At 40.7% G+C, this 15,127-nt stretch overlaps 1 protein-coding gene across 1 annotated transcript; it reads right to left on the bottom strand.

Moving 5' to 3' along the window:
- Window positions 1-4,132: 4,132 nt before the first annotated feature.
- LOC113747667 (type-2 ice-structuring protein-like) lies at window positions 4,133-6,239 on the bottom strand. The gene is made up of 5 exons (XM_027288189.1): window positions 5,945-6,239; window positions 5,729-5,820; window positions 5,517-5,648; window positions 5,074-5,173; window positions 4,133-4,408 (listed from the first exon to the last, which is right to left on the bottom strand). The coding sequence occupies exons 1-5, from the start codon at window positions 6,237-6,239 to the stop codon at window positions 4,341-4,343; spliced, it is 687 nt and encodes a 228-aa protein (XP_027143990.1). The 3' UTR covers window positions 4,133-4,340.
- Between the last annotated feature and the right edge of the window lie 8,888 nt (window positions 6,240-15,127).

The raw sequence follows: 15,127 nt of genomic DNA on the forward strand, positions 1-15,127 counted from the left end.
TCGAAAGAAAAAAGCAATTTGGGGTTGGTTAGTCCCTTCGCTGCCTTAGGGAGGCCGATGGACACCTATGTGCAACCGGCTGGCTCCTGTTCTCCAGGTCGTCGATCTTGTCCAGGCCGTTAACTTATCTTTTTGTAAAGAAAATACATAGTTGCATCAGTTATCATTATGATGTAATAATAGCGAGTGGTCTTCGAGCTTCAAGTCTTTGGACTTAGACTTATATAACTTCAGAGATGGACCAGAACAACAGCCCAACATCACAAGAAGAGAGTCCACAATCTACAAGCCGGCAGCAGGGAGCCGAGGTTAAGGGGAAACACCCCAACCAGCTGTGAGTTCTATCGGGCCAAACAAGGATTTTTTTATCGTTCATCCTTGCCTACAAAAGACTGGGACCATTGGGGAATTTCTGGGCTTTGACAAAGCCAGGAGTTTATCAGACTAACGTTCAGTTTTTTTTATTCAATTTTGCAAGTCATAGAAGCAATCTTTTTCAGTCCTCTGGCAGCGTCTTGGCTTCCTTTTGTCTTGTCTTTCTACACTTAAACAGTTCCTCGGTGTTCCTTTCAGAGTTCCAGGTACGAAAACAGACGAATCCGTGGCATTGCCCTCAATTTGAAACTAAAAGCCCTTGTTTAGCTTTACGTAACTTAAGTTGTTTTTCTCAAAAATACAACTCCAATATTCTTCAAGTCAAATTAGTCCTGAGCATACAGGACTCCATCAAAATGTCAAAATACACCTACGATTGGTCAGTTTGATTAGATTACTTCTGGGCCTTCCAATAACAGAGTGTACTGCATGTTCTCTTTGTTCCCATCATTCCTTTTCTCCAAGGTCCCTTCTCATTCCCTCTATCCAAGGCCGGTCCTTGACTTTTGTGAGTCACTATGTTCACTTGCCTGTCAGTGGTGGGTTTTGAAAAGCTTCCAGGGGGCAGAAGTGGCAATCGTAAGCTAAATCGTGCCAATCGGATGGTAGTTTTTAGATTTGTCTGAATTGGCGCCAAAAACACAAAAGAGGTGAAGTGTTGGTTGATAGTGTGCAATACATTCAGTATGATAGTCAAGCAAAAAAGGTTTAAGTAGGTTACAAATTTCTAGCAGGAAACTGCAGCTAATTAAGTAAATACCCAGGATGTAATTGTTTTCGTATGAGTCGTGCAACGACAACTAAAATAGCATAATAATAATAAGTGCAGAGAGGCTTGAATAAGCCTGTAGGTAGTGGAATTATATAATATATCGACTAATGTATATTATATATAATTATATATTATATATCATATAATATATATATATATATATATAGGTGACTTGCTGTAATCTTTCGGGTTTCTTACATTAAACAGATGATTTTTAAAGCAATTTTAAGGGCGACACGCTGCGATACAGACAAACCAGAGCAATCACTTTAACTTACCACCCCACTAAGATTCACAACAACAAGTCCTCATGAAACCTGGAGGACGTCACGAAGACTACGTCCAGGCTTTTAGGACGTCATGCGGAGTCTTAGAGACTACATTGCCTACTGTCCCAAAAACAATTATACACATAACAACATATAGTGTCCAACTGTGAAAACATGGCCATGCCCAAAAAAACAAAAATAATATGAATCACTCTGGGCAGTGCTGCTTGTTACGGCTCTCTCCTTAACACCACTAGATAGGCCACATGAACACTGTGTTTTTGCCTTGTTAGCTTGACCACCCGCTGTTACAATCAGAGTGTTGACTCCAAACTAATGATTTCTCATCATAAACTAGAACACAGCGCAGCTTCATGGACACACAGTTAACGTGCAGCAAAAACGCAGAAGATAAAAATGTGAGCGTTTGGACTGAGAATGTGTTCTGGTTGAAGCTTTAAAACAAACCAACATTATGTTTAAATGAAGGGTGTTGTCCATGATGTAAAAGAGGAAGCCTGAAATGATTCTGGCAGAATGTGTAAAAGGTCCTGGTTGTGGAAAATCTGAGGTAACTCGTCCCCAGTCCAGCTACTAACTATATATGCCGAAACTGCTGGATGAGATACGGCTCCACAAACAATAAAATAATGATCTCCACACCCCTGTAAATTGCAGTTCATTACAGAGCTCAGAACAAAGTTGGGTTCATCTGGTCTGTCTCAGAGGTGACATACAGCCTAGTAAGATTTTTGAATTGCCGTTCCCAAGCAAATAGACACCAAAGACACTTAGAGTGTGAGCTACACGGGCCCCAGTCATCAGGGACTCTATTGTACCAGTTCGCAGTTCCCATTTGACTTTAACTTTAACAGGGAGTTATCTACTTCCACTAATCTCCAAATAGCGCTTGGTAACCAGGTTCTTGAAGAAAGAATGTGGGTTGTATCCCTTCGCTGTGCTTCAGGAGCCCGATGACACGTATGTTGATCCTGGACTGGCTCCGTTCTCCAGGTCGTCGATCTTGTCCAAGACCACTCTAGCTTGCTCTCGACCCCGGGAGCTTTGTGGTGAGGTTGCCATTGCGTCTTCGGAGTTCGAGATGGCGGCCTCAGTCCTGTCATTCGTGTGTTAGTGAGGTGCTTTCAGATACAGCTGGCATCGAAGTTTTTGCAGAACCGGTGGTCAATCTTTTTACAAAGAAATCTTACACTTTCATGGCAGCGCCGCATTGTCGTCAGACTGTTAGCCTCGGCCGCACCAAGGTATTGCTCCAGGCTGATTAAGCCGCGATCATTAAGCTTCACCAGGCATTTTTAAACTATGAACTCCGAGTCTGCTCACCGTGACAACTTTTTTCTTCTTTTTGGACAAAAAAAAAAAATAAGCTGATGGATATCAGCTGGGGAGCACAAATGAGCTGCTACTCCATGTGACCCCAACCTACACAAAGCTTTAAATCCTCAGTATCTTAGTTGCTTTAACCTGTAAACAGGGATAAATTCTGTGTATTAAAATTTCTACACACCTCGACCTTCCAGAACATGAAAAAGTGAGAAAAGGATGGATGAAGGTGGAGAGGGAAGACCCCTGAGCTCTTGAGTGTGGTCTTTACATGATCCAAGGACAGAAGAGGTTTCCTTCTGGGACTATGTTGGGCTGTTTGTCTGTTCCATCTCTGAAGTTATAAGTCTAAGTCCAAAGACTCGAAGCTCCGATGTGGTCGATCGTCCAACATGTCTTGAACCTGGGAGCCGGCCGATGAGGATAACCACGATCTCCGTTGTGCAGTGTCTCTTATACTCCCTGCTCGCTGGATCTTCCTATCTCAGGCAGCGATGTGTTATTTGCCGGATTCTAACCATATCAGGCGACAATGAGTCATATGTCACGTATCTATCATCCTCCCCGTTCATCCAGATGTTTCCTGCTTGCTTCACATACTGACAGTTTGTATTTAAACAGTCCTCTTCATCGTGCTGTTCACATTTTGACTTCATGACACCAAGACAACACCTGACAGTTGTTCACAATGTTGCGATTTTGGGCTGTTTGTCTGTACCATCTCTGAAGTTATAAGTCCAAAGACTCGAAGCTCCGATGTGGTTGATCGTCCAACATGTCCTGAACCTGGGCGCTCTTTCGTTGTGTTAGCGGATCAGGGATCTCCACTCACTTGATAATGTCAAAATGTTCAGTGTTTCAGTACTCATTGCAGAACATGCTGTTCTCTAACAAACAAGGGTCTGATCCATGAATGTTCCACTGAATGTTCTGCTTCAGTGACAGTTTGTATTTAAACAGTCCTCTTCATCGTGCTGTTCACATTTTGACTTCATGACACCAAGACGACACCTGACAGTCCATCAGCAGTACAGAGTGTCATCAGCAGGTTGGAATAAGTCGACCTGTGAACAGCATGAGACGTCTAGTCGAACTGTGATTGATGGTCAAGGTCACATGACAAGTTACTGAGACACTGACATGCTTGTTGTGGTATACACGCCACTGTTGTTAGTTTTAATGCATTGTTTGAGACAAAGAAATGACCATTGCATGCTTCTACTTACACGTCCTACTTTCATGATATAAAATCACTGTAGCATGAACTTTTTACATTTTCCATAAATTCGAATATTGTTAAGTTTTTGAGTGTTGTATGTAGAAATTAATAATTTACTTATTCTGTGACACAAACCACTATTTCACAGTTTAGTGATGTAGATTTTTTTTATTGATATAATTTCATAATAGTAAAAGGTTTATTGGTAACAGAATTATAATAGCTTCATAAGCAGAATTACTCGTATCTATTGATCATGGATGATTAAAAATAAGGAAAGAGAGCAGCGGGAGGAACTCCAACTGTTGGATCCAGCGAGGCGTAGCCTGGGAGGTCAGACGTCCATCTTTGATTGTCGGGTTCAGATCTTCTTGCCACAGACAAAAGGGTGAGGCTCATTGCATGAGGCTTGCATCCACTTCCAATGCACTGCAATGAGGAAAATGGAAACATTCGGTTACTCCTCTAATATTCTGACTGAATTACAGTTTTGACCTGGCAGTGATATTTTGTTGGCTGTGAAAACTTCTTTTGGCTTCATATTTGGATTCTTTGAACTGAAACTTTATTATTAGCCAGCGTACATTTATCATACCATTATTCTTACATGTCATAAGGACTGGTGTAGTGACCACTCGATGGCAGCACGAGCAGTTTTCATCACTCTTTAATTAATCCTCAAAGACAAATATTTGAGGCAATCAAAAATTTGTTAGACTGTTAGCTGGCTATGGTTTTATCCAGTTGTCACCATGAGTTATGATTTTAGTTTGCTTTACCCCTGAACAATGCTGTGACTTTCATTAATTTTAAACATTATAATTTAAATGTGTATAGTTTATACCTCCATTTCTGTAAAAAAAAATAAATTAGTTCTATCATTTTCTGTTTGTAATCTTTGCGCAGGTTTAATTTAATAATCTATGTCGGTAGCAAGGAAAAATGAAGTGACTCAAAACAAATCCACAACTCTAGAAAAGATTCAGACAGTAGACAATAGTATGAAAACAAACATTTCAAATTGGAGTTAGATTAGAGGGTCGAAATAGGTTGAATATTAAATATTTGTATGTGTTTGTGTCTGTGCTTCCTACATCCAAAATTCATCTTCAGACAGGAATTGGCAATGTTGGTCTCCTCGAACCAGTTCTCGTAGTCAAACAAGGAGCCATCATTCCACAACCAAAAAGAGGGCTGTGGATAGAAAGAAACAAACATTCTAACTGTTCATTGGAAAGTAGATTTATGGTCAATCACATTTATACCCCCTGCTTTCTAAATCCTGCCGTTTTGAACTTTCACTGTTCAAAATGTGCTACCATCTTACATTTATTAGTACTGTCATCTCTTGTGGAAAAGTTTATTGATAAGTTGTAAAGTTAATACATAATATATCCAAATTTAGTTATCATTGACAAAACGCTGACATCAGACTAACCTGTTTGGCTCTAGTTTGGATGTGGGTACATTACAAACACAATAACAGAACCTACAAAGTTAGATAATAAACATCGAATGAACCAAAAGATTTCCATACCTCTGCAGCATGATAGCCACCGATCCAGGTTTCAGGGAAGTTTGGCCCAGTTTGAGTCAAAGCCCGGACGAATTCATTCTCCTCATAACTGTGGATTGATGCCAGGTTTGCCTCTTCAGACGAACAGAAAGCCTGTAGGTGACGAGAAAAGAGTTTACTTCCACATTTCATTCCTGACTGAATGCATGAGCAGCTCAGGCATCAGTCCTCACCTGAGCTTCTGGCCATGTCTTTGGGCTGGGGTGGAAGATGAAACAAGTTCCGGAAAAGTAGGACCAGTTTTTGGGGCAGGGGATTGTAACTCCTACAAAAAATATGTTAAATCTTTTACAGACCTGAAAGTCAGCTGCACACTTGACTTTTTTGTTTTGTTTTAAAAAGCTTATATAAACATTTGAAATTAAACAATCTTCAAACAATTCTCGTACCACAATCAACAGGCGTGACCACCGGCGGTGTCCTCGTGTTCGGTATCTCCTTTCCAGTGAAGACCTCGACACACCAAGAGTACCCTGTCGACCCCCAGATCTGCCGTGGTTGGAAATTCCCGTTCATGTCACACTGGGGAGTGTACCTCCCAAGAGGGATGGAGGTGGGGAGTTTGTCTAGTTCGTACTTGCAAAGACCCCATTGTATTAGGGCAGTGTTGTTGATTGGGTGTGCTTGGCTCACGGTCAGGATGGCGCAGAGTGCGAGACAGAGACTGAGCAACTTCATGGTCATCGTGATGATGATGATGAAATAACAGGTGGCCTGTAAACAGAAAAGATTTGTCTTTGTTAGTTTTGCCTCACACAACAATGTGGCACAGAAAGATTCAGCTGCATGTCTTTCTTGAATAAATACGACTTCTTTACTTGCAGGGATACGTGGCAACTTAAGCATCAGGCAACAAAGTCAACCTGTGGCCTGCAACTTGAAGAAGACCTTCACTGTTATACATTTATTATGATGTTAAGGTTTGAACAGAAAATTATGCTATGTAAACTTTTTTACAAATAGAAAATTATATAAAGTAAAAGAAACTAGAAATAAAACTATCTACAATGAAATGATAGCACCGCATTGTCTGTACGGAGCTGACCTGTAGTTTCAAATGTTTTGAAACTACAGGTCAGCTCTTACAATAACTTGCACAATGGTCAATGGCATTATTTGTATTTCTAATTATCATTCTTTGTGTTTATTAATTGTTCCTAATTACAGGCATGAGGTACCAGTTCCACAAGGAAGGATTCAGTCCCTCTAGCCAAACATTAAACTCATTATATTTTCCTTTATTTAATTATATGAAAGGCTTGTTGACATTGAAATCTATTTTTCAAGGGACGGCAGCATGGAAAAACTGTTATACAATAAACACAAATAAGGTAAACGGCAACAACTGTCCCACTACAAAAGAGTGTCCACCATATCCAATTAAGATACAAACAAACTATCTAAAATTAAGTACGAGCTGAGAGTAGTGTTTTCCAGATTGACTTTAAATTCACCAACAGGCCAAAAGTAAATTGTTCCAACCTGAATACATCAGGAACAGGCCATGCTGATGTTTGTGATCAAAAAGTCAAATATGCTGCATCATGTTGTCAAAGTCTAAAGTGGGTACAATAAGCTCTTGTAAATGTGTTGATAACACGTTTAACATTTCAGTTCTTTTCTCTACAACTGCCAATACCATCACTGATGTTATGTAATTATTCTTTGCACTTTTACCCTGCAATTAAATGGTATAATTAAAACAAATTTCACAAACAGTCCAAAGTAGACTCACCTCGTTCAGGACCAGCTGCTGTGTTCAGGCTGACAGCCTCAGCTGCCTTTTATCCTGCTGACTACAGATATTTCTCTGGTGTCATTTCACTTGTGACCGTGTCGCTCTGAGATCAAATGTTATACTAACAAGGGGCTTGTATGGTCACAGGTAAGCCCAGGTGAGTCTGTTGTCTATTATTATTATTAGACTATTGTAATCATGATGAGTTTTGACTTTCATTTCATTGTTCAGTGTCTTCTTGGGTCTCTCGTCAGTTTGTACTAAGACATCACTAGATGATCTACGAAGTGCCAAATCCATTGAACCTTTAATATTTAGGACACTGTATTGTATTTACTATCCCATTTAAAACCTAATAAGTAGACAGTTTCTCACAATGCCCACTGCTTATTAATTACATCAGTGTGAGTAACTGATGCCACCTCATGGTATTTCCTTTACAAAAAAATATTTTATTTGTAACAATCCTCTGACCCGTACGTTCATGTTTCTGGTATAATCTAGAAAAAAAAACAACAACAACGATGCCCTGATTATAATTCAGTCTCCTGTGACTCTTGGATAAGGAAATAAATATTCTATTACCTCTTTTGAATGACTGTGCTCAGGTACCACATACTAAAGCACAAATAACAGTATGTTCTTACCAATAATCACAACTGCTATGTGACCACTACAGAAAGTTATTTTTGTTTAATTCTCACCATGAGCAAGCAAAACATCAGAAAACATTAATTTAGAAAAACGTTTGCACACATTTATTTGCATTATAAAAAACAAACAGTCTGTTAGACCAAGTGTTAAACTAAATAGCAACCAATATATAGAACAAAGCAATGCCTCTGGTGTGCGTTTGATTAATGTCAATTTCTGAATCACATATTTAACCCACTGACTATATTAAAAAACAAACAAAACATAGAAACCTATACAGATACTTGTCATAAGTTGTGGCTCTGGTTGTCCCCATCTTGGTAGTCCTGTCCAAACTCTTAATCCTGCATAACTTTAAGCCTTAATATAATCTGAACAGGTGAGTTGTATATAAATTCACCGTCAATACAGTTGTCATGAACGGGGAAATTAGCTACAGAACTGTATTATTTTTTTTATTTTTCTGCACCCCAATGACCAAAAACCAAACAATGTAGCTTTGAATGCTCCATAGTCATTTGCAGTAACATCTTGACAATCATTTAGCTGACGTACTTTCCATAGAGGCAAACAGTAGCACATTTGCATGTTAGAGTCCTGATACAGAGGCTTTACAAGGTAGAATATAGGCTGAGGAAAGCAGCAGACTGAGCCGAGGCCATAGCCCGGTTAAACCTCATGATGCCTGGATAATGTTAAGAGACAGGCTGCGTTGTTCCCGCTGATCTCAGGACCTCTGTCCTCCTTAGGGAAGCTGTTCTACTTATTAAACACACTGCATCAGAACAACTGAGCCATGATGCTAAGAAATCTAGAGGCCCCATGACATAAAAAATGCATTTTTCATGTTGTAATCCTGTGTCCTGGGGTACGTGGCTGCCAACTGTTGTGCTATCTGTTTGTTAAAAAAAAAAGTTGGATCAGAAATGAATCATTTTTTATTCCATTCTTTTGTGTTAACACGTATACAAAAGATACACATCGATATGCACACAAGCACAGCATGGCTTTGATCAAGGCACACTCCAGTATCATCAATTTAAAAAATTAAATGATTAAAACAAAGGTGAGATCTCCTTCAGGAGGCAACCACATGCCTAAACTACCTCAACAATAAGGGACTTGATGGCTATATCCTTGATTCCCTCGAGCGGCACCATGAGTTTGATATTTGTGTTGGGTGGTTGATGCCATGAAAATAGGTTCAGGTATTCATAGTCCTCAGGGGATAAAGCCTAAAAACTATAGTGAACCTCTGGTAGATCAAATTTTGAACTTGTTCAGTACTTTGAATTACGATCAAATTCTTGCTAAACTAATGACACTGGCATTGGCATGGCTCTGCTCGAGGAGGTTTTTCCTTGTCACCATCACCAAGTCCTTGCTCATAGTGGGAATTGTTGGGTCTAAAATCTGTAAAGTGTCTGGTCTAGACCTAGAGATAACTTTGTTATGATTTGATGCTATGACGAAATTGAATTGTAAACATTACATCTGACAGACAGAAAGCAGCAAAATCTGCCTAGAACCAGAGAATGTTGTTGGTCATAGCAGAGCCAAAGCCTGCAAGTGTCATGATGAGCCAACAGTGATGTAATCAATCAAAATCAGTCGAATGAGAGAACATGGAGAATGGAGAACATTTCCCAGCAGCGTCAACACCAGAAACCAAAACCAAAATCTCTTGTGTGTCAATTAGAGAGGATGATGTTTTAGTCAAAGCCCCAGTTTGAGTTTTGAATTTTTTACATAAGTCTCTTTAAGCATGTTGATTTCAGAGCACCAGCTCACCTCCTTTTTACGTTTTAATCAAACAGATCAGTGGGTTGGCTGAGGCGAAGGAAATCCAGAAAATCTGAGTAATCCCCCATGTGTGCTGGTTTATGATGGATCAGGGCACTGAAACTGGGTTTATTAGCACATGAAACTTTTGCTCAAACCACTTGCAATGCATTAGTTCTGATTTCTTGATTCATCTCAACAGTTAATCCTGGCCAAAAGAACCACACTATTAAAAACGATTCAAATCGTTGAATTCATCTTGAACCTTTGGCAGTTTGGCACTCAAAATACAAGTGTGGGGAGGTGGGGAGAGAGTAGATGTGCAAAAAGAGGCTCGATATCATCATATCTGTATCATCAACATGATATCTAAAGGCAAACAGTCTTGGTTTGTTTTCAAAGTTTGCAGGGATACCATTGCCAAAGGGTCACGGTGTGGTTAGTTAATAGTGAAGAACACCAACAAAGAAAAGGGAGGCGCTGTCTGCACAATGAGACGACCAAACAAAAGTTTTCATTAGACTTAGTCTTGGTTTGCCAAACGTAGGTTGGAACTGCAGGTGAACCGGCACTGTAAATTGAACAAGGCGGTAGCAACATTACAGATCTGTTCAGAAAACCTTTCGGAATAACTACAGGAATGTTTCACTTGAAAAAAACAGCGTGTCGGCTTTAGTGGAATCTAGTTGCTGATTGTTACTCCTCTGTGTGTCAGTGTCGCAAGGTTTGACACACTTGCTAAAACAAAGTGTGAGATCAGGATGGTCCGGCTAACTTGTCTATGAGGGGACATGGGAGAAGTTTGCTTTTTGATAGAAATGACAAGAAAACTCATTTTTGAGGTTGAGAAGTGACACATTGTATAATCCACAAAAACTTTTTATATCCTCAAAAAGGATGAGAAGGGAGTTTAGAAGGAAATCCAAGAGCTGTTATGAGTTATGAGTATGTAAACTGTCCTCTGACGAGGGTTAGGGTTATTATTCTCAGGTGACAGAAATATTAACGTACATTTTAATCTTGGACTGGTATGGCTTGAAAGTACATACATTTCATTCTGCAAAGAACCTTGACACTTTTAATTCATAAAACCTTCGATGTTCTGGAGTGGATGGGGCTACAGCTGCATTTCATTGGGCAATCCTGTATTATGTGATGATAATAAAGCTGAATTTATCATTATGCTTTAAATCAGTTTGATCACTCTGACTTGGGACTTTTTTTACACGTTTTGGGTCAGTACCAGAAACGTTATGAATGAAAGATGAGCTCACAAACAGAGACGTTTAAATTCACTTATTAGTATTCACAGTCTGTAAACTGTGTAATGGCTCAATATTTTGACCTCAATTTCTTCCACAGAAAACAGGACACACACACACACACACACCACACACACACACACACACACACACAGCTTGCTTCACCCCTGGTGTTCTGCAAGGTTACAGGGTTACATCCTCCTCCTCCATCATCGAAACCCTTTTACAAGATAATGCTGCAGGAACACACACGCTGTAACATCACACACACACACACACACACACACACACACACACACACACACACACACACACACAGAGCTAGCAGGTCAACATTTGCACACAAATGGCTTTGGTTGGTGTGTTTCGGTGAACCCCAGGAGGATTCCAGTCAGCTGAGTCTTCGTTTGATGAGACGCCGACATGTTTGCAGGGAAATAAAGTCCCAGCAGGAAACCTCTTCTGTCCTTGGATCATGTAAAGACCACACTCAAGAGCTCAGGGGTCTTCCCTTCTCCACCTCATCCATCTTTTCTCACTTTCTTTCATGGTTCTGGAAGGTCAAGGTGTGTAAAAGTATTTTAATACACAGAATTTATCCCTGGTTACAGGTTAAAGCAACTAAGATACTGATGAGTTTAAAGCTTTGTAGGCCTTAAAATATCTTTAGACTGCAATCTCTCTCTGTGGGAATACGGACAGCTGTAACTCAAGTATTTGTTTTGATTACATTACTCTAATCAAACAGCCAATCACACCAGGTCACCTGCAGCAGCTAATATCACTGCCTATCCCAGCAGCAGTCAAGCCCAGCTCGGCGTCTGTCTTTCAGCCTTTTATTTCACCAAGCTCTCACCAACCACTAAAAGTCAGTCCCACATTTACTCTTGTCCGGCGGCTTTTTTTAAAAGGTTGTTAAAGATTAATTTTATATATAAAATTTGCATTTTGTACCCTTCAGGAGTCCTGACCTGCAGATTAAAAACCCGGCTCCACTTGTGGCACCAACACGCTCATTTTAAAGGTAAATCTGCCTATTTTTTACCAATAAAACCATCCAAAAAATATCAAATAAGCACAAACGCTATCTTGCAGGTCGGCAGACATTTGGGCCTGCTCCAGCAGCTCGGAGGATTAAAGACATAGCTCTGTGGCCCTTATCCTGCATGGCGTCTGGTTCCAGCTTTCTGCATCAGTGCATGAATTATGTATCGAGAGAGAGAGAGAGAGAGCGAAAAAAATAGACTTGAATTTTGAAATGTGAGTAGATTATGTTGAGAGTCGCAAACGAACAACATTTGGTGAAAGTCACTGTCAAGGGATTTCAAAAATGTCCATCTTTTTTCAAACGAGCAATATAAAAGGGTGGGACAAAAAAATCTGATGTGGCGTGAGATAAAGTGGGGTGATCCGGGGTGGTGGGCGTCGAGGTGGGGGAAGAATTGGTGCGTGGCAGGGGGATACAAAAAAGAAAAAAATCTGTAATAAATAGTGAAATGGGTGAAAAATTGGGATGGGTAGGGACAGTAAAGGATTCGTTGTGTGGGGGGGGGGAGGGGACTTGGTACTCGAGAAAAAGCAGCAAAGGCCGGAGAGCGGAGACGCCTCGGGGGAAACGGTTTTGTTTTTATATATTTCTGCCGCTAAACGGGGACAGAAGGTATATGATTCAGTGGCGAGTGAAATCGTTGGCTATTATACATCAGAGACAGCAGAGCGTGCATAAATTAACAGACAGTGATAATCAGATTGCTGTGATACTGAGGTGGTGATCACCAGAACACAACAGTTGCTCCCTCGAGAAACAGGCAAGGCAGGAGGGAAAGTAACAAAAGGTAATTCTCTAGTGGGAAGCTGGTATGGAAGATTGTGGCAAGGCCATGTAGACGAAGAAAAGAGAAACGATGATTGGTGGGTAGTGCATGAGGGAAAGAGACCTGCGACTGTTTTTCCTTAAAATATAGATATGAGAGATGGACAATCGATAAGTTCGAGATAAACCAGCATCGGGATTGAGTAAGGGAGACAGGCAGGTCTCAGCGATAGAAAGGACAAACACTGTTCAGGGTACTCGATATCTAAGTGGTGGTATAAAGAAGAGAAAGAGCGCATACAGACCGAGCAGCTAGGCCGATGGATGAGGATCGATGCCGGTAACTTGTTGGGTACTTGGCAGATGTCAGGTGTTCCAAGATAGAGTAGTAGGTAACAGAAAAAAACGAAATTGTATGTAATAATAAAAATTGTAATTATAAAAATACAGAAGCGAAAGAAGTTGAAACAAACCAAATCGACATGTGTCTGTAGGAAGGAGAGAAAAAACGGACATAATCAAGGAGAGCAACAGAAAACATAAGTAAACGAAAAAAGAAGGGGACGGGGGCCGGAAATGGGTTTGGGCAAGGGGCGGAGGGGAAAAAAAAAAAGACTGAATGCACAACTTAGCCCATTTTCGAACTGAAGTCCATGGCTGCTTGTGACACTAAAGAAATCTCAACATGTCTATTTAATGTCTCACCTCTGACAAAAAAAAAAAAAACAAAAGCTCAGAATTAAAATATTAATCCATTTTATTGTAATTAAAAATTTCACCCAACTATTTTCATCATCTTGACACCTCCCCTTGTTTACTGACGTTATCTTGTGTTTTTCAGTATCCTTGCCCAATTCCTGTAGTTTGTTTATTTTATTTATTTATTTATTTATTTCCACCGCTCAGAGTATTTGTCTATTGTATTTTTTTTATGTATTCAATATACTAACAACTGATGACGTAACTTCCCTTCGAGATAATCAAGGAGACTATGTCCAGGTTTTGAGCAGTCTGTCGGGGACGATCCCGGAGACGGTCCAGGTTTTAGACAGTCTGCGGGACGTCCACGGAGACTAGGTTCCCAGGTTTTTTAGAACAGTCTTTCGGGGACTTACGGAGACTAGGTCCAGGTTTTAATAAACAGTCGCGGGGGGAACGTCAGCGGGACTAGGTCCAGTTTTTAACTTCCTGCGGGGACGTCACGAGACGAGGTCCAAGGTTTAATTAAACAGTCTGCGGGGACGGCACGGAGACTATGTCAAGGTTTTAGACAGGCTGACGGGAACGTCACGGGACTACGGTCCGGTTTTAGCAGTCGCAGGGACGTCACGGAGACTACGTCCAGGTTTTAGAGAATCTGCCGGGACGTCACGGAGCCTAGGGTCCAGGGTTTTAGACAGTCTGCGGGACGATCACGGAGACTACGTCAGGTTTTAGACGTCTGTGGATAGTCTCAGAGACTACATGCCAAGGTTTAGACCAGTACTGCGGGACGTCACGGAACTAGCGTCGGGTTTTAGAAAGCCTCTGCGGGGACTCACGGATCTAACGTCCGGGTTTTTTAGACAGTCTGGCGGGAACCGTCACGGAGACTAGGTCCAGGTTTTAGACATCTATCGAGCTATCTATCTATATCTATATCATATCGATATATCGATCTAGCTACGATCTAGCTTCTAGCTAAAAATCAACTCAGTAAAATAGAAACAGAACAATAAAAAAAACAATGAAAATATGAAAAAATCAACCTCATATCAAGTGAAACAACAGCTGAAAACAGTATTTCTAGTGTTCATGTGGTAAGACAGAGTGAAGGTAAATCTTTAATACTAAAACTAAAAACAAACGCGTTTTTTTTTATTTTTGTCCCTAGGCATCGGGCCGTTGCCCCTCCCCCCTCGTAACCTAGGCACGCACGCAGCAGTTGGCGCCACCCCTTCAAAAGGCTCATTTGGTTGACAAACCCGTCCGTCAACTAAAACCGGAAGGAAAGACAAACAAAGTGGCTCCTGCAGGAGAAACAACGTGTGTTGTGTAACGGACGATAGAGGAACTCACTGATAAACACTGATAAACTTCCTGCTCATATTTTGACACGATGACGCACAAGCGTTTTAAACCCGAGACCACACGTGAAGAGGAGCCAGCTTTCATTTATTCACCTTCAAAGTTTAAAGAATTCAGCTCAAACTTTGTTCTGGGAGAAAGTCTGGTTAACTCCTGTGGTAGTTCTGAAGATCCTCTGAGACTGTCACAAACAGACTGTCTTAACCTGGACAAGTCCTCTGAGACTGTCACAGACTGTCTTAAACCGGACAGTCTC

This window comes from Larimichthys crocea, chromosome XIV (assembly GCF_000972845.2).
Source record: "Larimichthys crocea isolate SSNF chromosome XIV, L_crocea_2.0, whole genome shotgun sequence".
Classification (NCBI taxonomy): Eukaryota; Metazoa; Chordata; class Actinopteri; family Sciaenidae; genus Larimichthys; species Larimichthys crocea.